Below are 23,907 nucleotides of genomic sequence, written 5' to 3'. Positions count from 1 at the left end.
CACAGTACAAGAGTGGGAAAGAAGGTCCCGTTCTAGTGGTTTCGTAACTTCTACCTCCTGGGTACGTCCACCATCGCCTGGTTCGGCCAACTTGATGGGGGTGGAGCGCTGGGACACAGATCCGTCATCTTCCCGTTCGTCTTCGGAGTCGTCCTCGGAGCTGCTGGACACGGCCTCCTCGCTGTGGGGCGGAGGGGCGCTGGCCGCCGTCTTACGCTGGAGTACCGCCTCATCTCGGCTGCTCTTACTACTGGGGGGCACAAGGTGGCGATCTCTGGCAATGCACTGCGGGTTTCCCTTTTTCATCACCCGGGGTGTGTGGTTATCCCACACCCTTTTCACATCCATTGCTTGTACAGACACACACAGACCCCATATAGACACATCCATTGTCAAAACCCATGTTGCATAACTCATAAACACACCCACGGCTCCCAAAAGGGGCAAAATACTTTGAATGAAAGTCTCTGCACCATTTATATGACACGTTACTTCAAGTTGAATATTGTATATTTGTGTTTTGAAACAAAAGAAGTATCTCCATATCTTTGTTCAGCAAAGTGTGTGTATCGGGCACAACACACCCCAGGACAAGAGTGAATGGAAATGCCTCAAAACCATTCATCTCAAAGAGACGTGTTGCACCAGTGTACAACAAAAGTTATTTGTACAGAAACCGGTCTCTTGGCCTAGCGACCAATACTCGTCGAAGCACCTTTCTACAGTCTGCCTCGTGCAATGAAACTGCAGCTGTCTTTTTCTGCAATTCCTCTACTGAAGACCAACAGTAAAGGATGGTACTTCTTACCAGCACCTACAAGTACAAAACGTGAAGCACAAACACAACATGGACGACCTGTTTAATCACCACAGGAGACAGTCTCACCCCAGCACAGACTTGCCGGTCTCTTCTGGCTTACGGACAGTGAATGGACTTGGGTCGACTCCCACGGTCTTCGGCATGAAGTCCCTGTGAAGCCATGAAACAAAAAGGTTTATCTGAAAGACTGCGAAAAAGTACAGCGCTCAAAGTACTGCACCTCCATCATAAGTTGAGAACCACCTGTGTATAGTGTTTTGTCATCTTCAGTTTCCTTTTCTTCAAGGTTCATCCTAAACATCACTGCAATAACCAATCAAAACTGCAGGTTGATGTGGTGGTGAGATCACTGATCAATATTGTTCAGGCTTATCACCATTGCTGTATGTGTCACTATACCATTTCCACTACTTCTTATTCCATTCAATGTTAAACAAACAAACATAACCAACAGTGGGTTCATCTTCTCTAGTCCCAAAAAGGAAAGACTCTTAGGGCACTTTTTTCATTTAAGAGGGCAGAGATGTTGGTTTTTCTGTGAAAAGGGTATTTCGTTGGGCAAAGTGAGCTGTACCTCGCAGAGTTAGTCATGGTGACGCAGTATGTGTCATCAAAGCAGGTCAACTCGAAGGGCTTGAAGAACTCTGTGTAGATGTCGATGCTCTCATTGTAACGGTCCAGCCTCTTTAGGCTCACATGCTTCATGTTCTCCTCGCACAGAACTGAAAAGCACACAACAAGTCCACCTCGTGACAAAGCCTGTACCGTTTTCTCAGGATTCTTTCCTGCAGGTGCCATAAAACTTTCCGAGCGCCCATATCACTTCAGATCTGCTCTACACCCAATCTCCTCTCCGTAATTGCTCAACATCTTTACAAAGAAACTCCAACTGCACAATTTACATCACAACTTCCAGTTTCACAACTGAGAGGACGGGGTTTCGGCAAGTTCACAAAATGACAGTACCTTCATCATAGGGTAGAGGCAGGTAAGAGAGTATTCCATCTGACCACCAAAACGTGTAACTGCAGAGGAAAACAACACGTAACACACTTCATCATCTCCTGCTGCAAACCAGGGCAAAAAGAAACACACTGGGTTGAAGACATTAGCAGATAAAGACAAGTCTCCTGGCCTCCTTACAGTGGGTTACACACACGTATATAAACCCCGAGTAAACATTTTTACAGTTACAGACACATGCGACATGTAGCAGTACTTTAAATTAATTTAAAATCCAATAAAGAGGACGAAAAAGGCTATGCTTTTCAATCAGCAAGACATGCAGCGATCACGTGGAGAGAATACGGTACTGGCACAATGGTCCCGATTCAACCGGTTTCCCATTTTCTTATTATAATGGCAAAGCTTTCATCCTCACTTGATAGTGTACTTTCATGTCATTTGCTTGATTAAATTACACCCATTATGCAAGCAATTCACAAAGGCCTTGACTTGTCGAATGTAGGTCGAAGTCAGACTGTGACCTGTGACATCTTTTCATTAAGGCACTGGGAGGGAGGGGTGCAGACATACGAAATTCCATCTTCTTAATGCTGCACGTGAATTGCAGGTACTCCTCATCCTATGACATATGTGACTTACAGCCACCGGAGTTACGATGGACATCCCATCAACCTTATTACCGTATTTCCGAGTCCCAATATTTGGTTGTAACGTCTAAAAAATTGCGCTCCACCTGCTGTACAACAAGGCACCATATTTCTTACAGACTCCGATTGCATTTTATTGACTAAAACGTTGCTTTACTTACAAAGTGTTTTGTTTGTGATTCAATTCATTTTTTTTTAACAAAGGCTAGCAAGCGGAAACACAAGTGTTCTGGGGGTGCAGAGAAGAAACTGTGGAAGAGTAGATTTAGAAATGAAAGAGAAAATGCAGCATGAAAATGTAATAATACTGCACTGCATTTAAATTATTTATAATGCTGTGGCAGATAGTTGATTTTGTATAAGTGGCCATTCCTCAGGCTAGGATGATGGACCTCCCATTCATTATGTGGGTAACTATGAAGGTCTGACTGTTTTCATATTAGACTGTTAACATTGAACTGAGATGTTTTTTAACTGCATACTTCTATTTAAGTTTTTAAAAACTGATTTTACTGAAATTTGTTTCTTTGCCCTTTTGCCTTTGTTCAGTGCTGTGTCACAGTGTGAGAAGAGCACTCTATAAAAATAAACTGAATTGAATTTCTTGGTTGATAAGAAAAATCTTCAAAAACAATTTCTATTCTTTCAGAATTGACAGGTTCTAAAGGATGTAAGTTTGAAATGAGAAGTATCTGGTTAGAGGGAGTTTTTAACTCTGCAAATTTATTTTATGACGACTGATTTTCATTATTATGGCTTTTGTTACACATGATCGTTCTAATGTCGGAATTTATTACATTTATGCCTGGGGGGGGGGGGGGGGGAATCAGTTTGGAGGAACTTTGGCAGAAATTCTATACAAAGGCAAAGATAAGTAAGACAGTCGGCCACTCTGCGTACCTCCTGCGGTCCTGTGGCAGCACCATCGTGTTCTTCTGGTGCAGGTAGAAATCCGTGGGCAGCTCCCACAGGTGAGGCTTGGACTCGGAGGGCTGGAACACCTGTAGGAACAAATTGATGGCATCCTGCCGATCCGCATCTGTAAGGGGAGACAGTAGAAGGTTAACTTCAAAATCTTTTAGTCACAAATCCTGCTGTATAAACTTACACACAACCTTTCTAAAGACATTTTAAGCTTTTGTAACAATAAACACAGCCATGAAAAATGGAGCGGTCAAAGAAGACACCTTGAGGAATACACTGGTTTCTTGTGTTATGACCAGTCAAGTTACACGTTTTCGGAAGATGGAAACGTTTTCCTGTTTATTTACTTTTCACTGCATTTTCTTCACTGATTTGTTTTTGAAAATTTCAGTCTCTAGCAGAACAAACACAACCTGTTTACTCACTGAGCCAAAAGATAGGACTATACAGTACCAAAACAGAACAGGTATGTGTGAACTCCTTAGTCAACTCACATCCACAGTGTTTACAGCTCATGCCTGATGTCTGAGCATCGGGGGACAACATGAGGAATGTCGCATATTTTTTTTTAGATGAATCAGCCAACAGTCAGCATTGAACAGGTGTTTGTGGTGTTTTTTTTTTCTCCCCAGTCATTTTAAAGAAATTTTCATTTTAATATGAAACATTGCGTTGTTTTAATTGCTGTGTATACAAGATTTTTGCAGGTCTTAATCAGCAAATAAACTGAGGGAAGGCTTCTAGTGAAAGGAGACTTTGGAGTTACAAACAAAGCAAGTTACAAACAGATTTATGGTCCCCTGTTGTGTTCATAAGCTGAGAGGCCAGTAAAATATTTTTCCACAGGTTCCTCACAGTTGGCAGAACAATACAAAAGTTGTGTGAACCTTAAGCAGCCCGGCACAGAGTTCAGAAATGTATCGCTGGTATGACGGGCTCTACAAATTAGCCTTTTTCTACTGCTTTCACTGCACCAGACAAACAGCACAGCACCCTGGGACAATACACACAGGCTTTACATGGGCGTGATGACGACAGTTGCCTGCTCTGGCTCTACATCTTGTTTGAGAGGTAATGTGTCACTGCACTGATGGAGGGCCCTGTGCTGGGAAGTTCCCATAAATCTCTTTGCCGCCAGCTTTGGTCCCAATAGCCCACTCCTCAGTCCCGAACTCCAAAAGAATGTATTGCGCTTTTATACCAAGAACCCAGCAGCCTTTTCCTATATATATATATATATATATATATATATATATATTTTAAATATTGTCCTCTGGCTGACAACCGGCAACCGGTGGGTGTGGAAACATTCACTTTACCAATGCGTCCTTCCTAATGCAATTTTAAAAAGCTCTTCCTTTAGTCATCTCTTTCAACTGAAGATGGGAAAAAACGTAATCCAACATCTGTATAAAGCAGCGCATTTCGGGAAACACAACCAGTGGGATAAAAAAAAAAAAAAAAAAAAAGAAAATTCAAAGGTGGAATAACAAAGTCATCCAAGTAGAGCCCAAAAAGCATCAAATGATTCAGTGAATGAGAACGGCAGTCCGTCTGGGAAGGGGATAATGTATTAGCTGCAAAAAACGTAATCACCGGAATGAGAGAAGACGGTGCGTCTGCTGAGGCCACCGTGACCAGGGGAGGCTCTTCAGTCTAGCTGGTAATTGCCTTCCTCCATTCCTGCTGAGAGGGACAACTTGAACATTCGGCACCTTCTTACTTGAGAGGCAGTGGCAGAGGACTGGGGGTTGCAATCCATTAGTCTTCCCGGTTTTAGGTCACTCGGTCACTTTTGAGTATAACTATGGGCAGTTGTCGCTGGGCTTTTCTTCACTCATCACTGACAACAGGCTGGGAACACATCAGCTGATGGGGAGGCACCAGAATGGAGGGTACGACCTGCCATCCACGACAAGTCCACATACTGTACCACACTGAGACGAGCAGGTGGTCCGGAGCGACACTCATTCGTCACATACTCAGCCACAGAAAGAGCTCGCAGGAAGCTGGCAATGCAGCTGCGCTGTACTTGGACAAATACAGTGCTTTTGTTTTCTTTTTTTTTTAACCTGAACAAGAGCAGGACGTGGCTTCACATCAAGCAAGAAGTCTGAGAACATCTTGTAATCAGCAAGCTTTATCCACCAGGAAACAAGCATTAGATAGTAATGAATTCTTCTCCTGTGATGAACCCAAATTCACGTCCGTTATATTTGCATCCCCTTCCTGTAAGCAGCACAAATGAGTTCGATGGAAATGCTCAAGAGAACCTTCCCAACATCTGCACTGCTATGAAATAATTTATAAATGATTCCATGATACAAGTTGATATAACATGCTTTATCATATTAGAGTCAGATGAACTGAAAGGGTGCAGGATAGGGCCTGCAGTGTTGTTCCTCCCTACCCCTCACATACACTCTGTATTTGTTTTAGGTAAAATGTGTGAGGGTGGCTAACCGGAAAAGGCGTTACTGTAGTAACGGGAAAGGGTCTGCATGATGTCCTTGGAGTGTTGGGTCCAGGGGGCAATCTTGCGATACGTCTTGACCCGGTGGACGAGCTGGGAGCCGCCATACTGCAAGGAGAGTGTGTCCCCGTGGTCCTCATAGAGCTCTTCAAAGAGCCTGGGACAGGAAGGACCAGGGTTATCATATGACTCTACACAAGATACCCCCCAGGAACCCCATCAAAGTGACCACAATGTGGAGGCAGGACATTACCTGACACAGTCGGTGTCAAACTGCAGCCTCGGCTTGTCCACCATGCCCAGGGCATATAGCTGGTAGGCCAGTGCACATTTCCCCACCATGAACTGGGCTGTGTTGGTGCGGTCCAGGCAGTCCACGCAGTTGGTGCGCAGAACACCCGTCTGTTTCAGGACAAGAGAAAAAAAGCATCACAGCTGCACTACTCTACTTCCCCGCTGTGGGACACACTGGGGAAGAACCACAGCCGGAGAGCTGAACCAACTCAGACCAAGCTCCCCGCCAGCAACATCTGGACAAAAGGATCAAGGATGGGAGGAGGGGTATTTGAAGGTTCTCTCATACCAGTATAACGTTGCCAGCTGAAAGGGACACACATTGCCTTCAGCGGCTCTTACCTGCATGCGCCCATAGGCGGTGACGTGTCCTCCGAGATCACCCCACCTAATGTGCATGGGAGACATTGCAATTCACAGATTACCTAAAATGGATCCTTGCACGCATGACAAGGAAGGTAGGTCTATTGTCAGCAGCAAAGTACATGGGGTGAACTAAAAAGAGGAGGAAAAGGGTACAAGTATGAACTGAAAAGCCTCAGGGAGCAGAACACCTCTCATCGGGCCGCAGGGTGTGGCAGTGGAGGTCTGGGCGGTTCATGAAGAACCCAGTTCTCCTGACTACGCTCTCTGCTATCAGGCCCAGGCGGTCCAGTACGTTGCACAGTTTGCTGTGGGGGAAACGAGTTATGAGTTGTGAGATGCCTTGAAAAATAAATCAACACAAGCAAACAATTCCTTAATAGAGCACCAGAAATTGATCTGAGGTGATGCGACACAGGGGTGCGGTGGCGCAGTGGGTTGGACCGCAGTCCTGCTCTCCGGTGGGTCTGGGGTTCGAGTCCCGCTTGGGGTGCCTTGCGACGGACTGGCGTCCCGTCCTGGGTGTGTCCCCTTCCCCCTCCGGCCTTACGCCCTGTGTTGCCGGGTAGGCTCCGGTTCCCCGTGACCCTGTATGGGACTAGCGGTTCTGAAAATGTGTGTGTGTGTGTGTGTGATGCGACACAGCAGGAGCACTGTGTGTCTATACTGCACTTGGAGCTCCAGTCAGACCCACCTCTTGGTGTACCGTGCCATGTCCCAGGCGATGTATTCGATGCAATGGTCTGGAGGCAGGAACTGGTTCAGGTTGGTCACAGCAGGGAAGAGCTCCTCGCTTAGGATTTTTTCATGTTTTCGCTTCTCCCGTTTCTGCGCTTCAAATCACCACAATAGCGGTTAGTCACTCCAGGATGGCTCACCCTGCACTTCCTGACCACGTCCAAAGGGGGTGCCATCAAGTACGGGAAGTTAAGATGTTACATAAACAGGTCATCACCTAAACAAACCATGCAAGACAAACGTATGCAATTTGCAAAAAGCATAAGCCTCCGGTTCTATAAAAGACAAAACATCCAAAATATTAACCAGTACCTACAATATCTGTTCACAACAATAAGCTTTTGATAAGGGTCAAGTACAGGTCTATGTATATCTCATTTCTAATATTTTATTATTAATCATTATTTATGTGATCCTTTTCTCCAAAGCAGCTGACAAAGCTAGATTTGTACACCAAGCTGCTTACAGTGATTTACCCATTTATGCAACGGTGATTTTTTACTATTGCAGCTCAGAGTAAATACCTTCATCAATGGTGCTACAGCAGATGTGGGGATTCAAACAAAAGTCCTTCCATTGCAAGGAAACAGCTCTATTGCCTACCTCTGTGAAGGGCAAGATTATAGGAAAAAATTCCCCTGTAGTGAAAAAATTAAGAGATTCATCTTAATTCCACGTACAAGTTAAGAGAAACAAACAGGGCTGCTTCACCAGCTGGCTACTTGGTCTCCAAAGCAGTAAAACGTGACAGAAACCAAGTTGTTTGAACCATTCCTGAACCTGCGGCTCGGCTCGGCCCCACTCTCATCTCTGCAGGCGTTTACTTTCAAAGGAAAAGGCAGCTGGCTGACCTTTCATATCCACTCACACTTTCTATGGCAACAGTCAATTAGCAGGGGGTGGAGCCCCCCCCCCACACATGGGGGGCACACATCCAAACACATACATACACCCAGACACACTCATGCACATGCAAATATGTAATTAACGTAAACACATCTGGGACGTACATTAATTCATAATAGCAGCATATGTGCAACCGGCTAGAAATGCCACTCGAACCTCTGATATATATTAAATATGTTCTGATTCAAGTGGTATTGAGTTATGTGGCATTTATAACAAGCAGTTAGGGTGCTGTCAAGTGGCATTTCGAACCCTTACCCTTTTAATCAAATCAGCAGTCCCACCTGCCCGACCCCTGTAATGACTACCTGTCTGCCGTTACTGCACACAGAGACACACGTGTGTTCGCACACGGGCAGGCAGCCGAGGAGGAGCGTGCACGCACATGCGCCCCAAACACAGATGCATGGACACGCACATCCAGAAACGCAGGCACACACACCCACCTACCCTCCCACCCACACACACACATACACACACACGCACGCACGCACACACATACTCTGCAGTCGTCGAACAACAGAGAACCAATGATTCACACTGAAATCATTCCTGGATGAGCGATTGCCGAGGAATAATGATGGGGGGGGTCAGGGGTCCTGTGGTGGGGTTTCTCGCGACTTTTATTAGCTCAAATTAACTCATCCACATGCAAAAAGGCTCGTTTACAAAGAACAAGCTCCGTCCATGTGGCGTGGCCGGCCATGTGCAGCCGCAGACACACAAATCGCTCCCAGAGCAGCAGCCTACCTCCCCCCCCACCACCAAACCCCTCCTCCACCCAGGGGTCACATGCCCATCCCTGTTGTGTGAGTACGGCCCAGACGGAGGATGTTTCACCACCATGCCCGTGAGCTTCAACGTGAGAGGGAACATACCCCACCTGACAAAACACACTCTCTCTTTTTCTCACAGACACACACACACACGCGTGCCTCCGGCCATATAGTTACAGGTTGATAGGAGTTTCTTACAACCTAAATAAGTATTTCAATCCTCCTTTTACTCATTACTGAAAACTATTTTTAACAAACGCATATTTGCAGGCAGTATAAATCCTTACTAAATTATAAATTAAGCAAATATAAATGACCATGAATCCATTCAGTTTATTATAACAGCTTGGTTCCTTTAAAAGCTCCAAAATATTGTCCATTCATATAGTTGGCTATTTCACTTAAGTTTTTCATTTTAGGTACAGCGACTTATGTCCCTTAACTACCTTGCTGTCTTTGATGCATGTTCATATTGATTACATGCACTATCAGAAAAAAGCCAGTAATTTTGTGGTAAAACACCAGTATTCCGAAAACAAAAATGGAAGTTGTCACTCGAAGAGCTCACTTAATTTGCTTGTTAATAAACTGGCCGCTTGCAACAGAATAAAAGCCTTCAAGCCCGTCGCTGTTTGGCTGAAAATAATTTCTAACTTAGAGGACAAACCACTGTAAGTCACCTTGGAGAAAACTGTCACATAAATGAAGAAATAATGATACACATATTTATCATACGCTTTTCTCCAAAGCAGCTCACAATGTTGTTCTACCTTAAGTACCTTGCTCCAGGGTGCTACAGCTCGAGGTGGGATTTGAACAGATAACCTTCGGATTCAAAAGCAACAGCTATATCCAACATGCTTATCAGCTCCCCCTAATGAGGATGACAACAAGAACAACAACAATACTAATAATAATAATACAGCATCCACAATGGTTTAAAAAATAAAAACCAAAAAAACAAAAGCAGCTGGAAGCATACAGGTTAGAGTTGCTGCTTTTGGAGCCAAAAGGTTCAAGTTTCACCTCCGGCTCTAATACTCCTGAGCAAGATACTTACCCTAAATTACTCCAGTGAAAATTACCCAGCTGGATAAATGGGAAAGGAACTGCAAGTACCTTAACATTGTAAGCTGCTTTGGAGAAAAGTGTCACATAAGTGTAACTGTAAAAAGAAAACAAAAACAACGTAGAGCCCCATTCCCCACTCTGACCAACAGAGAGCACAAAAAGAACCTCACCACTCCAAAAAGGAAAAGAAAAAAAAAAAAAAGCGTTAAAGTCACGTGAGGCAAGTACACTGAGAGCTTTGTAGTACCAGGTTTCAAATTGATGTGGGTCCACATCAGGTGAAATGTACTGATGTAACATTTGCGCACATTACCTCGCTTATTTTACTTAAAAATAGATTTCCTATTAGGAAAAAGCAGCTTCATTTGAGTGAAAAAAAGAAAAAAAAAAAAAAAGATTTTTCTGTCACCATGCTTAGTGAGGGGAAACGGGGAAGCAGCTATTTATAGCCCTGATGCTCCACCCCTGCCTACGACCTCCTGGACACCATACACACCTTTACCAGGTTGAGGATGATGATGGGTGAGCCGAACCTCTTCAGCATTTGGTCAAAGTGCTGTGCTGCCACGGTCGCATAGGGATCCGCTTGGTCCACTGGAAGAACAGCAAGACACTCAAACCCTGGACATGGCGAGCAGCTCGGACATGGTTTGCTGGATCTCCTTTGTCATACAGCTGCATTTCTCGAATATGCTCTAAAATTCGATCCTGTGTGAGAGGGTCACTGCGACCTTATGTCCAGCAGTTGGAAGAACCAATATCACTCCACCCTTTTGATTCTCTCAGGATGAGAGACTTAAGTGCCAATGTGATGCAATGTACTGAAAAGGTCAATGCAATTGGACTATTTTAAAATGACCTCTTAATGCAAGCTGGAACAGCAAATATCAAGTCAAAGAATTGATCTTGTTTCTCTGTTGAAGCCTTTAAACAAATAAAAGCATTTAAAAATGTAGGCCACAGCCCACCTTGTTCCTCCACGTTTGGAACGCAGCCCATTTACATTTTCAGTGCACTATTGATCAGCTATTCAAACATCCGATAATGCTTTTTTAAAAGGCAAAGGGTAGCATTAAGAAAGTGCTCCTCTAACACAGTTATTCATCTCCTTATTACAATTGAATCCCATGAAGAAAAGTCATTATCTTGTATAACAAGGCCATTCTGTGTGCACATAATACATACAGCTATAATAAGCTATACGCTGTGAGCCCTATAAGGGTGACTTGTGTTTGAAATTGTGGAGAGATGTTATACTAGTGACCCACTTATTATCAATGATGACAAGAATTAATGTACCCAGGGTGTGGTACATGCAGGGACAGGTGGGTGTAGAAGGGCAACTGCACACGCGGAGCTATCATCGGGTCCCTAGAAGCCTCAACCGAGTTAAGACATGACAGCGAGGCAGCTGGGAACTCCAGTAGTTCGCCTGGGGCCATCCAGCTCCTATAGAATCTACAAGTTCTTGTGTGGGAACCTGCTGAAGATGTAATAACGTGTGCAGGTCTAATCCCTGCAGATGCTTCCTCTTGAGAGCTGATGAGATTATCATCGCTCCCTTTCATCTCCAGCGTCCCCTGAAGGGACCTTTCAGAACCTCAAATCCCACCTCGTATACCCCACTCGTCAGAGTTGGCACCAAATTATCTTTATTAAGCTGCCAAAGAGCTCTGGAGCTCTGACATGGTATGAATTACCAGTGCAAAGTAGTTTGAGGGTAGAGAAGAAGTCATGGCAAGTACAGCGACCCGGAATAACCGAATCCCCGCAGGCATCTGGGGCTGTGCGGACGCAACTTCTCCTTTTAATGGCAACCCCCTGGCATAAGTGGTCCAATTTTGATAATTATCTGCACAGTTTATAACTACGTATTTCCCTCGGAATGTTGCTACAAACTAGGGGGCGCAAATCGGTTCACAAACACTTGCAGATTTAAAAATATAAGAAAATTACAGGACTAATAAAGGAGTCCTCACAAAGCGGGAGAATTTTTATGTAAAAAAAAAAAAAAAAATGCAGATATGGAGCGCCGCAGTAGGTACATTTAAGGGGGGGGGGGGGGAATCAATGTGGAGAGCGAACGGGACTCTGAAGGACGGCTAAGGGACTCACAGCGAATGGGAGGCTTGGGCATCATGGTGGAGATGTCCTGGGACCAGTAGAGGGGGACAGAGCCTCGGACCTGGACGTATGAGGAATAGCTCCCCGCCGAGAAGGTCATCACCGAGGCGTCGTGGACGATCTGTTCCGTCTCCACCTCGTTGGCCACATCCCCCTTCACAAAGACAAGGTCGGTCACACAGACATAAATCCAGTAGCTGTCAATCTGAGGCTGGAGAGTTTTGCTGTTCACTGGCTCATTGGGTAATAAATCAAATTACGTCCCTAAACCTGCCATTCGCTTTGCAGAAATGCCATTTCTAGTAAACACCCAGAGAACCAAACCTTCCCTCAACTCAACCCAGGCGCTACAACAGCGTGTGAAAGCAGGACAAGCTGAGCGCGTTCACCCTGCTCAACCCCAACCTTTCCTAGACACTGAATACGAAGATGAAAGGAAGGAAATGGAATGAGAGGTAGGCTACAGCCAGGGACGCCGACACAAGGAGTCGGAGGGCATACGAGACCTCGCAGTTGGCACCCCTCTTCAGGAAGCGCGTCCCGGCAAAGCGGCAGGACCTCCTGGCGATCAAAGTGACGTAGACAGGCCTCCCGTAGATGAGCAGCTCTGTGAAGCACAGGGTTAAGGGAGGACCAGTTCTCAGAAACTCATCTCTCCTCCTGTAAACCCACTACCTCTCGACACAGTAAGCAACCCTGTGCGACACCATCCCCCGGCTCGCCGTCAATGCTTTCTCATCTTAAAATAAACTACGCACACTTCAGTCACGTCAATCACACGATGATGCGGCTGTACGCGAAAACGCAGGCGATCATTAAATGATTGAAAAGGAAAAAAAGTAATACCGGTGACCGCTCATGACTGTTCATCTTCCTGGCACCGAATTGAATTGCAAACATGGACACCGGTTCATCTTAAGAATTTTATCTGCAGCCAGTCACTCTCCGGGGCAAAAAAAGAAGCGCTAGAAAGCATAAAGCTTCAGGATCAAACCGAAAGCCAGACGGTAGAGACGTTCCTATGGGAGAATGCGAACGTGAGTGAACGTTAACGAAAAAGCCACCTGACAAAGAACTGCTAAATATGTTAACAGAAAAAAGGAGCAAATAAAAAAACTAAACAGAAGGGTGACTTCAAGCACTTTAGTTTTCACATTCTTTTAATGAGGTTTAACAGATTTGTTCACCTCCGTCAAAAAGAAAAAAAAAAAAAAGATCGAATTATACCTCTAGATCACTGTGAAAGTACTGCTAGTACTCAACTACACACGACTGCCATGAAGCAAAATAACCTATTGCATATGTCATGAGATTCGTAGAAAATGAGTCCCTCCCCTCAATGGAGAAATGATGTTTTTTTTTTTTTTCCCCCCTGACCATGGTAACAATCAGGTTTCCAATGAGGGATTGATTCACATCCCATGGTGGCCTATTTTGTAACCCAGCCCAGCAATATGACTCCTATCCACAGTACAGGCAATGTGGTCAGGAAGCAGCACCGGCAGTGGTCAACACACCTAAACGTGCAGCAGCACCCAGGACACAGCATCTCACAACGGTCTCATTGTTTTTAACGCGGTACAAATTGGACGACGTGTACGATTCCAGTGCTTTCCGCCGGCGACAGCTTTGTTTTCCTCAGTTTTACAAGTGGACCAAAGACCCTTGATAAGCATCTTAAGTGAACTAGTAATTATTTCCCATAACTCCTAATTGACCTACTTCCAGCCTCTCTCTCTCGCTGTATGAGTCCTATGTGCTGCAGCAAGCAGATCCCGTAATCATTAGTCCTCCTTGACGAAACTGCGCACCCCTTCGATACGTTTGTCTGCACAGCATTCACATCGAAGTGTTCTGCTAGAGAACAGCAAACACTTAGTGCTTGGTTAAGAAAAGTGCATATTCTAATTTATTTATTTATTTTGGATGATTACGCGATGAATAGGTTAGCAATCGGCTCTGAATAGGACTTTACAGAGATGATATTTTAAGAGATTTATTGTAACTGGAAGACAATAAATTTAAATAAACGTCTTGCAAATTAAATATTTATTGCAGCTATATGATTTTTATGGAACGTAACCAGTGAATAAAGGACACCACATGCACGTGCCCACTGTCATGGAGACAGCGACACCTCGCCGCACACCTCAACCTCCGCAACGTGAAGGATACTGGATTGTCCGCAGAAGCCGTGGATGATGTACATCAGCCAGTCAGGGTGGAGAGTGTCCTGGACCTTCTCCAGCAGCTTGCTGTTCCACACATACTTGGCGTAAGGCTCACTCCTGACCCCGAGAACAACTGGAATCAGAGGAGGAGCGAAAGCTGAGAGAGCGGCGTGGAAAGGTTTTCAGGTGTCAAGCGTGGAGGCGTGCTGCGAAAACACGGCACGGAAAGGCTACCATACCCTGCGTGGGCAGGCCCTCATCCTCAAAGATGTCAAAGCTATCCTGGCGGCTCTGAGGAAGGACGTCCTCCGTCTTGCCCAGGTCACACGTGTTCCTCAAGAGAGTTAAGTTGAACTGCAGGGAGTGACTCAGGTCGTAGTTATAGCTGTAATGACAGCCACAATGGCATCGATTTTCTCCACTTTTTCACAACAGAGAGTTACTCCTGAGTTTTGAACTGACAGCTTTAGTCAAAGAATAAAGCATTAGATTCTATGCTGTATAAAAGAATTCTTTTAGAGTCTAAGAAGTGTTCCGTTATCAGCCTGTTCATTATTTATCAACTGCTCATGTCATTTCCACAGTCACCTCCAAATTTTAACCCTTCTTTCGTGTTCAGGGGAGGTCCTACGAAAAGCGTGCTGGTATTTTGACCTCCCCGCCCCATTCTGTTTATACTTCTGTAATTTTATTCCTGCATATTCTTCTTTTGCTCAAATAAATAAGATAAAAAACAAATAAGAACACAAAAAGAATCTGGTAAATCAGCTACAAGGTGAAAACACCTCATGCTAATCACGTCTGAAACTGCAAAACAAAAATGTTACGCGGTAGTATTTAATGTGTGGCCCCAAAGAACATTTTAAAATTATTAATAGATATATACAACTGCCATAAAAATGATATATTATTGAATCACATGACTATCTAGTTACAGTTAGACACATGCCATACCTAAATACAACGAAATATTGAGTTTACAATTTAGACATTTAAGAGTTGGTGTGTCTCTCTGGCCTTTTTTTTTTTCTTTTTTTTTTTTAATAAAACAAGTGTGGCCCTTGGCCAGAAAAGGTTATCCATCCCTTGTCCAAAGTCTACAATGTTATGGTCTTCTGAAAATGAGCAAAACTAAGAAAATTTATATAAATTCAGGACCGATAAAGTTTTCAGCCTTAAGTCTCTGTCAACAGTTAAAAGCAGCTTAAAGGTTTTAAGGTCATGGTACATTTTAGATACAGAATATGAAATGAGGGCAAATTCCTCAAACTCACCTGAAATAAAAGTTGCTGGACAAATCCACGTTCTGGAAAATTCTTACATATCTTCAAAAAAATAAGAAGGAGGGTTACATTTTACCAGAGCAAGCTTTTGTAAACACGGCAAATGATCACAAGGCTCTTCATAACTCCAAATCCATTTTACCATGCAGTACCAATCAATATAGGGTTAAGCATAACAATAACATTCCTCCATTCATTTATGGGTTGGTTACTCTAAAAATCTGCAACATTGCCATAAATTAAAAATACTCAATAAGATTTTAAAATATTTTCAGTAAATTCAAACAAAGTTTAAAATGCCTGAAAATAAAAATGTGCCATCGCCACAAAATTCAGTGAGGAGTGCTGATTGATCCATCCCATGAAAAAGTGAAATGACCACGAACTTTCTGGGACACCAGACAGAAGATGTGAACACTGAAGAAGGGGGTTGAATTCAGGTGCTCTCATGCTCCTGTTCCATGTGGCAGCTCGTGCAGCGGGTTTGGCCTGTGCCTGCTCTCTGGGGGGTATGGAGTTCAAGTTGTGCTTGGGGTGCCTTGTGACGGACTGGTGTCCCATCTAGGGTGTGCTCCCTCCCACTCCAGCCTTGCGCCCTGTGTTGTCGGGTTAGGCTCTGGTTCACCGTGACCCCGCTCGGACAAGCGGTTTCGGACAGCGTGCACATGTACATGTATGTGTGTGTGTGTGTGTGTGTGTGTCTGAAGAAAATGTCATTATAAGCAAACTGTAAATATCTGCATGTTCAAAAATCCAGAAGACTTCCATTATCAAATGTACGTTTTCTAAACCTTTACTCAACCGAGGAGCCAATGCATGGCAGGTTAAAGAGGGCAGAGAGAACATTCCAGGAAAAAACGTCACCCCATCCCACACCCCCTCCCGATGGCTAGCAGGTGTCCGTGACTCGCCGAGGTCAATATAACCTACAGGAGCCATGCGTCTCCCAGCTCTGGTTTCTGCAGAGGTCTGCATAATGGAGCTTCGTGCCGATGTTCTCCGCTCAGTGGTTAGGAGCCAGAGCAGCTGCAGAAAGTTGCCCCTACTGGAAGAAACTCACTCTGTGTCTGCACCATGGGGCAACTACAGCTATTGCAGTTCAGACGTCACTTTAATTACAGATTTATTTTATCTGCTGTTACCCGAGACCTGCTGGCAACTAGTTCAGTCAGTGCGCTCACAGCCCAACAGGAGGGCAACCTGCTCACCTGGCCTCGTCCGGGTGGGCAACCCGCACAGAGTCGTTAGGAATGTAGATCATGTTTGTGTCTTCGATCTTGTAAATGGAGTGGCCCCCAATGTCCGCTGTCTTCCTCCGTTTAGTGATCAGGATGATGTAGTAGCCCTCCAGAAAGCGGACAAAGCCTGCGCAAAGAGCACACTGGTATGTCTGTAGCACATTCAAGGTTCATACAACATCTGTGAGAAATAACCGATAATATTCAGAAGGCTGCATATGTATTGGGCTCTGTGCCACGTGCAACCTCAAATTCTGGCAATTTTAAATATTCATTTGGTGCTCTCCTGCAGGTTTGCGCAAAAACGTACCGATTTTCAGCCACGTCCATACTTAAGTCATCCCAGCTGGTGTCTCAGGTGTGAAACAGGTGCTCAAGTGAATTCTACAACCAGCATCCTTCCTGCCGAACCAAACTTATTAGCACTTTCACTACATGACTCTCCCAAGCACCTATATTTTTCAGAAGAATCTAGAATGTAGGCAGAGCCACTTTCTCAAAGGTACAATAGCAAGATCCCTCCAGGAAACTGACCTAATAATTACCATGCAAACTGGTGTCTCACAAAGCAGTAGTGTGTGTGCGTGTGCGTGTGCGTGTGCGCCAGGTGCAAAACGCTGATCCTACAGGCCCCACCGCTGAGTATCTGACAGGCTACAGCAGCATAAATGGGTCGGTTACTGTAAGCTGCTTTGGATAAAAGTGTCAGCAAAACTGCAAATAAACAACAAGGCACAATACTAACCAATCACAAAGAGCAGGAAAAATTACATGAACCACCACACAATCATTACAGCAGCAAGTATCGAAATGAGTTTCTCGCCTCGTTTCCCATTGTTGCCTTCAGCTATGTTATTATTGTTGCTGACTTTTTCCCCTTAAAAATTTCCTGAGCAATCATTTTAAACCACTCACCCTGAATTTATATCAACTTTTGTCATCAATACCATTCTTTCTGTTTTAATCACCCTCCCTACTCTGAGTAATATTTTCATTAAATTATTAGTTTCTCTTGCAGTGTCCAGCTGTTTTATACAGCTGAAGCACAGTACTGTTTTAACAGTTTAATAGAACTTCACTATCCCCCCCCTCCCCAATTCTCTTCTTCCATCTTATTCTTTAAATTGTTTCATTCTTTGACGGGACCAAGACCCCTTTATTCAAAGCCCCAGAGTGGATATTCGTGGAATCTAACCTTGATGCCCTTCCCTGAACTTATAAGAGACAAAACCATGGGGGTCAAACAGCCGCAGCTCTGACACACTTCTGTTTGTCGCAGCCACTTCCTTCCAGAGTCACCTTGTTACCGGTGCTCATCACTGAGGGAGCGACGGCAGGGAGTCCAGCACCGTCCTTGTTATGGCATGAGATGGGCATATGGATGGGGTGGGGGGGGGGGGGGTCATGGTGTAAACTCTGCGAATGTAGGTCACCTGCAATGAGGGCAACAATCTCTCATCATTATGTCATCCAAGCAATTATACTTAAGTCTACAGTGGAAAAAACACCTGCAACCCCCCTTTTGACAACACACAACAATCGGGCACCACAGGCTGGGGGACCTGGAAAGAACATAGCAAAAACTGAAAGATGAAAGTGCGCTTGGAGGAGCAAACGGGCCAACAAGAGTAACGGATGCCCGGTTCGTGATCTCAAGCCCTGCCGTTCGATCCAATTCCCCCTCTCTGTTCGTAACAAGCACCATAATACAGCCTGGCGACAATGAGTCAGCTCTCCAACACGCGTCACCCATGAAGTGGACATGAATGCCTCCTTGAGCACTCCTTACCGATCGCAAATGAGGGGGGCAAGTGACCCAGATAAATGGTCTTCTGAATCAAAATGCTCCGAATGTTAGGTAACGATCTTGGGTAATCCTGGGGAATTAAAATTTCTTTGACAAAATCATCCAGGTTCATGTACCTCAAAATGTAATCATGCCTACTTGATGTATTCACCTTTTTATTTATTCTTTCATTAACATAACCATGTGCTACATTTTCCAAGAATCAAATCCAACATGCTGCTGCCTTTTAACCTCCTTCCCTGTCTGTGTTCAAAATTTTACTTTAAGAAATTTAAACGCAATTTAAAAGCACTTTAGTGTGTCATTAACACTGGAAGGAAATATCCTGCCCCCATCATTCTCTCTGCAGCAAATCCCACGATGGAAAAAAAATATATCACTGTAATCTGCTTTAGTGACTAATTAAGAAATTAGGTTTATTACACAAACCTTCCTAGATAATTATTCTAAGAAAAAAAATCAATAACGCAGCAGAAGAGACATCTGTCCTATATTCAGAGCGCTCTGCGCTCAGGAAAATGCAAATTGTTTAGTGGTTGAGAAACAGTTTAAAATCAGTCCTCTTCCGGTTCCAACTGCAGAAGCTTTCGTTGTACCTTTGAGAAAGACACTGTATGAGCAAATCTGTACCGCAGCCAGGTAAAAATCACAAGACATGGAAGGGATTATTACTGTCACTGATTTTTATCCTTAATGATGCATCGTGAGGACAGAGTCCCATGACAAGAAAAAGCACTGAAGGTGCTGCTTAGCAGGTCTTACCCACAATGCCAAAGGCAGAAACGGCTCTGTTGAAACCCGAGGACCCCTTCTGGCCCATTTTGGTGCGATTCCCCAGATCAAGGCGATCCAGCAAGTCGCGCAGCTCCTGCTGACTGTAAACATGCTGCAGAAAAGAGGGAAGTCAACCGACTTGTCGCCACGACCTTTCCCGCGTGCCTCTATCACAGCCACTCATCAATTCAACATGTCAGGGCATTTCAGCTGGAATCTCTCTGCCACCTTTCACTGTGGTAAGAGTCCAATAACAGGGCTTTTCTTTCTTTCGGTCACATCAGATGATGAAAAAGCAAAAGTACATCAGTCTGCAAGGTGCTTTCAGAATGCCACTACCCTGTTTCTGCTCCTGTTTCACCAGTTGGCTGCTGTCAGTTTGGTATATACCCACAGCTCAAATTCAAGTATATACCTGCACAGCTGTTCACCAGCATAAATGGAAACTCACAAATAATAAACAAAGGAATTCAGGATATAGTACCCAATACATGTGGTATGAACTCACTGACCGTTGATTTAGAGGAGGAACAAAAAATTCTTACAGGTAAAACAAGCTCTGCAAAAGCGAGGTGCCACCAGACCCATTAGGGCTTCGTTTTGCGTAACCAACTCTCGTAAGGAAATTTAACACACTCCCCTTGGTCACATCAGACAAATGAGAGGACTCAGAGCTGGGTCCCGGAGCTCCATTAAAACATGCTTCTCGATCATGTGAGCATGGAAAAACAAATCAGCAGCCAGATGCTCCAATAATGGGAATTCACGCCTCCACTTCAATAATAAAGAGAGCGGTCTTGTTATTATTCATGCAAATATTCATGCTGCAATATTATTGCCAGGAGCATATTACATAAGGGTTAGTCACTGAATATTCTGAAAGCATTGCGCACCTACCTTATCATCAATAATCACCAAGTCTTTAGGTTCTGTGCGATCAATTTTCAAAACCCGGTGTTTGGTCTGTGCCTCATTACTCCCGACAAGAAAATACCTCTGGAAAACAAATTGTCAACCGTGTAATAACAAATAATGCTGCACATCGGGAAAACACTATGGACAAAATGTGTTTTCGTAAAGTTATGACAAAAAGAAAATTTCACATCAAAACAGTAATGCGTTGTGTCAGTTAAATGTTCAATTTTCTCAACAAACAGACCATCAAAAATTGATTTAACTAAATTATAGCAATTCTTAGAACATTTATCACACATATGCTACTGGAGTTCTGCTTACATACAGTCATGTCACCAGTTTTTTTCTTAGGAGATTTACACACATAAGTGCCCTTACATATACAACCCAATTGTGTCGATTAATCATAATATTCAAAGACATTCTGCAGTAGCTGGTACCTGTGTTCATTCACAGGAAATAAAAGCACAGAAAACAACAAAACAGTTTTTAAAAATAATAATAATAATAATAATAATAATAATATTCCATACAATCCATGTGCTTTGCTACAACATAAGTTTATACATACTGTATATTTTAAGTGCAGGTGTCTATTAAACAGATCCTGGATGACTGAGCCCTTTGCTATAGGGATTATTTTAACGTAATATTAATCTCTAAAAAACCATGTGCACAAGGCAATTAAGTAAACAAACACTTTCACTGCCTCTGAAATTCTGGAGTTTTAAGGGATTTAAACCTCTCTGAACTGGTAGCATCTTGGTAAAACACAATGAGCTGTCAGCATGTGTGTCAAATATTGAAGAACATCCCTCCAGCAATCACTGCCATCTACTGCCTCCACATGGAAAGGTCCAGATGTTCACAAGAGCCTTTTTGGACAATTTGAGTGGAAAATAAAGAACTTCCTGTCTATCTACAAACGAAAATAATAGATTTGAATGAACAGCAGCAGTCACTGTTGTAAAACTCTACTTGAAGACAAATTAACTCCCCTTTTTGTTCCACCCTTACAATCCTTTTTTATAAACACAATTTGACACTAGTTCCTTCTCATACACATTCATACAAAATGAGAACCAAATGTGCTTTTCCCAAAAATCACAGGTCACCCCCATCAGTGACAGCCAGCCAATTTGAATAATTCAATTACTGCTTATTTTTCAAAACAGGTCACATGTTACTTCAGCTCTAAGCACCACTGAGTATATCTGTTTAATTCATTACTGGACTCAATTTCAGCACTTCTTACAATGAAATACAAACAGTGCCTTCATAGGGTTTTAATTCATTAAAAAATTGTATAAAAGGACACCTGGTTCCAAGATTTCTTTTGCAGTGTAATGTCTTTACTACAAAGCAAGCAACCAATAAGGGGAAAACCCAGAGATCAGGTGCTCGAACGAGAGACATTTCTTACCTCCCTGCATTTCATCATCATCTATCGCCATAATGAGTCTTACAATAGTGTCATAATAATAATACCCAGTTGTGAAATGCACTTTTGTTTACTATGAGTTGCACATAGTGAACTGAAGAAATGCATCTACTAAATGAATAAAAGTAAATGCAAATGTCAATTTTTACATTGCATAATGCCATTTATAAGCAGCTTCTCAAACTGTTTTACAATAAAAAGGAAATATATGGGGGTTACTATTCTAAAGCAAATAAGTTTACCATAAATATCAGCACTTAAATGAGAAAAATACACTCCATAGATACATTATTAATAATACCTTGTAACGGAACCGATGGCAGTGGTCTGGAGGACATTCCGGAAGCACGTGGTACTACACTAGTTAAGATACATCCCGGTTCAACCCCCCACATTCATTCACAGTTCATATCCCCCACCACACACATATTCATTCATTCATTCACTCACTCACTCTATGGGCAATTTTAAGTCACCAATCCACCCTAAACAACTGTGGTTGCACTGTGGGAGGAAACCAGAGCACCGGGAGGAAACCCACACAGACATTGAACCAGGTTAAAACCCGGCACCAAACAGCCCAAGTGCTGAGATACACCGGTGCCGCCTGCAGTACCACTGGTATTGACAACGAAGGGAAAGGAGTCTGGCAACAATCACTTTTATTACAAGTAGCCTACTATAAAACATGTTGCTATAGCTGTCAGACATTTACATTTATTAATTTAGCAGACGCTTTTCTCTAAAGCAATGTATATCTCAGAGAAAACAGAACTTGGGGCTTACATTAGAGAAAGAGAGACACAGGAGTAGCGGCTGTGTAAAGGCTTATCAGGGCATGATCATAAAATCTCGGTGCGTGAACATTTTGATTTACACCATACATGAGCTTAAGAGATCATGGGCGAAGTGAGACTGGAAAAGGTGAGTTCTCAGAACCTTCCTGTAGGCAGAGTTTCAGCAGTTCTGAGAGAGAGGGGGAGGTCATTCCACCACAACGGAGCCAGAACTGAGACCAGAACCTCTGCGCTTTACCTTTCGTAAACAATATCTTTAATCTTACCTGACAAACTTTTCATGGGGGAACCAACACATTTTTTGCCATAAGAAATAATATCAGGTGAAGCCCGGCCTCAGTCAGACTTTATCCGCCCAACGGGGATTCGTGACGTCACAGAACACGTTAACCCCGTTATGTGAGGACCTCGTGTAGTTGTGCTTCTGCGTTGCGTTCGTGCTTCCCAGGCCATTCCTGCTCGTTCGTACACTCGTTGCCATAGTATAATTCTGCTATACACCTGCTACCTTCGCGTATTTATTTTTTACCTGAGTCATTTTCACGCCGCGGTTTACCGCTCGCTAAGACTCTACGACGTCCCTCGCGTGTTTTTTGTAGTAAATTGATACTCACAGCTCGGGTTTCGTACAGCACGAGTCTCTGCACTCCGCTGGTAATTGCTGCAGACGAGGGCATGATGATGATGGAGCCCTTGGTCCCTGCGAAGAGAGAAAGAGCCGCAGTCGCACTGCGGTCCTGCGGTCGCGTCCGTCACAGTGTCACTGAGACTGAGAGTGGAGGAGCCTGAGGAGCATGAGGCGCGTCCCGGCTCGGAACTGCCCGCTTCTTCGAGCCAATGAACTGGGAAACCAAACGTCTCATAACACCTACAAAGCTGTGTCGAAAATACCGAGCGAACGACGGAATACAACGCTTGGTAACCTGACTAACTGCCCTCCCCCGTCACTGTGTCATAATCGCGGAACAACTAGCGGTTCCCTCAGTATTCCTGACAGCGCGCGGCCACTTCCGGCCAGGTGACTGTCACGAGCCCAGCTGAGACAGAAAGCGCGGGTAGCCAAAAAGAACGACGTCGGAAAATGCGCTTCCCCAACATTACATTTACATTTATTCATTTAGCAGACACTCTTCTTTCTCCAAAGCGACTTCCAATGAACTCCATGTAGTGTTATCAGCCTACACACCTTATTCACCGCGGTGACTTACACTGCTAGATACACTACTTAACACTGGGTCACTCATCCATACATCAGTGGAACACACTCTAGTCTGTGTGTCACTTCACTTAAGGAAAACTTCAAAATTATGACAGCCCCATCTCCATTCAGACCTCATAGTGGCCAAATAGATCAAGTCGGCTGTTTTCGACTTTTTACA

The 23,907-nt window shown here is 43.9% G+C and overlaps 1 protein-coding gene across 2 annotated transcripts in view; it reads right to left on the bottom strand.

Annotated features, from left to right (window-relative positions):
• fig4a (FIG4 phosphoinositide 5-phosphatase a) overlaps positions 1-23,550 on the bottom strand; it is a 37,640-nt gene extending 14,090 nt beyond the window's left edge. The window contains exons 1-20 of one of the 2 annotated variants that reach the window (XM_018730339.2): positions 23,143-23,550; positions 20,273-20,371; positions 19,364-19,487; positions 16,765-16,921; positions 15,548-15,598; positions 14,513-14,658; positions 14,278-14,406; positions 12,609-12,709; positions 12,094-12,256; positions 10,475-10,572; positions 7,182-7,315; positions 6,679-6,795; positions 6,467-6,512; positions 6,084-6,232; positions 5,821-5,987; positions 3,334-3,472; positions 1,787-1,845; positions 1,395-1,542; positions 887-970; positions 55-250 (exon numbers count right to left, since the gene is read on the bottom strand). In XM_018730339.2, coding sequence (XP_018585855.1) covers positions 55-250; positions 887-970; positions 1,395-1,542; positions 1,787-1,845; positions 3,334-3,472; positions 5,821-5,987; positions 6,084-6,232; positions 6,467-6,512; positions 6,679-6,795; positions 7,182-7,315; positions 10,475-10,572; positions 12,094-12,256; positions 12,609-12,709; positions 14,278-14,406; positions 14,513-14,658; positions 15,548-15,598; positions 16,765-16,921; positions 19,364-19,487; positions 20,273-20,371; positions 23,143-23,205 — 2,370 coding nt within the window. In that variant the 5' untranslated portion in view covers positions 23,206-23,550. The remainder of the gene's footprint in view (positions 1-54; positions 251-886; positions 971-1,394; positions 1,543-1,786; positions 1,846-3,333; positions 3,473-5,820; positions 5,988-6,083; positions 6,233-6,466; positions 6,513-6,678; positions 6,796-7,181; positions 7,316-10,474; positions 10,573-12,093; positions 12,257-12,608; positions 12,710-14,277; positions 14,407-14,512; positions 14,659-15,547; positions 15,599-16,764; positions 16,922-19,363; positions 19,488-20,272; positions 20,372-23,142) is intronic. The other variant, XM_018730340.2, reaches the window with a different exon arrangement.
• Between the last annotated feature and the right edge of the window lie 357 nt (positions 23,551-23,907).

This window comes from Scleropages formosus, chromosome 1 (assembly GCF_900964775.1).
Source record: "Scleropages formosus chromosome 1, fSclFor1.1, whole genome shotgun sequence".
In the NCBI taxonomy this organism is placed as follows: domain Eukaryota; kingdom Metazoa; phylum Chordata; class Actinopteri; order Osteoglossiformes; family Osteoglossidae; genus Scleropages; species Scleropages formosus.
The sequence above is the reverse complement of the archived record's forward strand: the minus strand, read 5'-3'. Positions and strand labels throughout refer to the sequence as shown.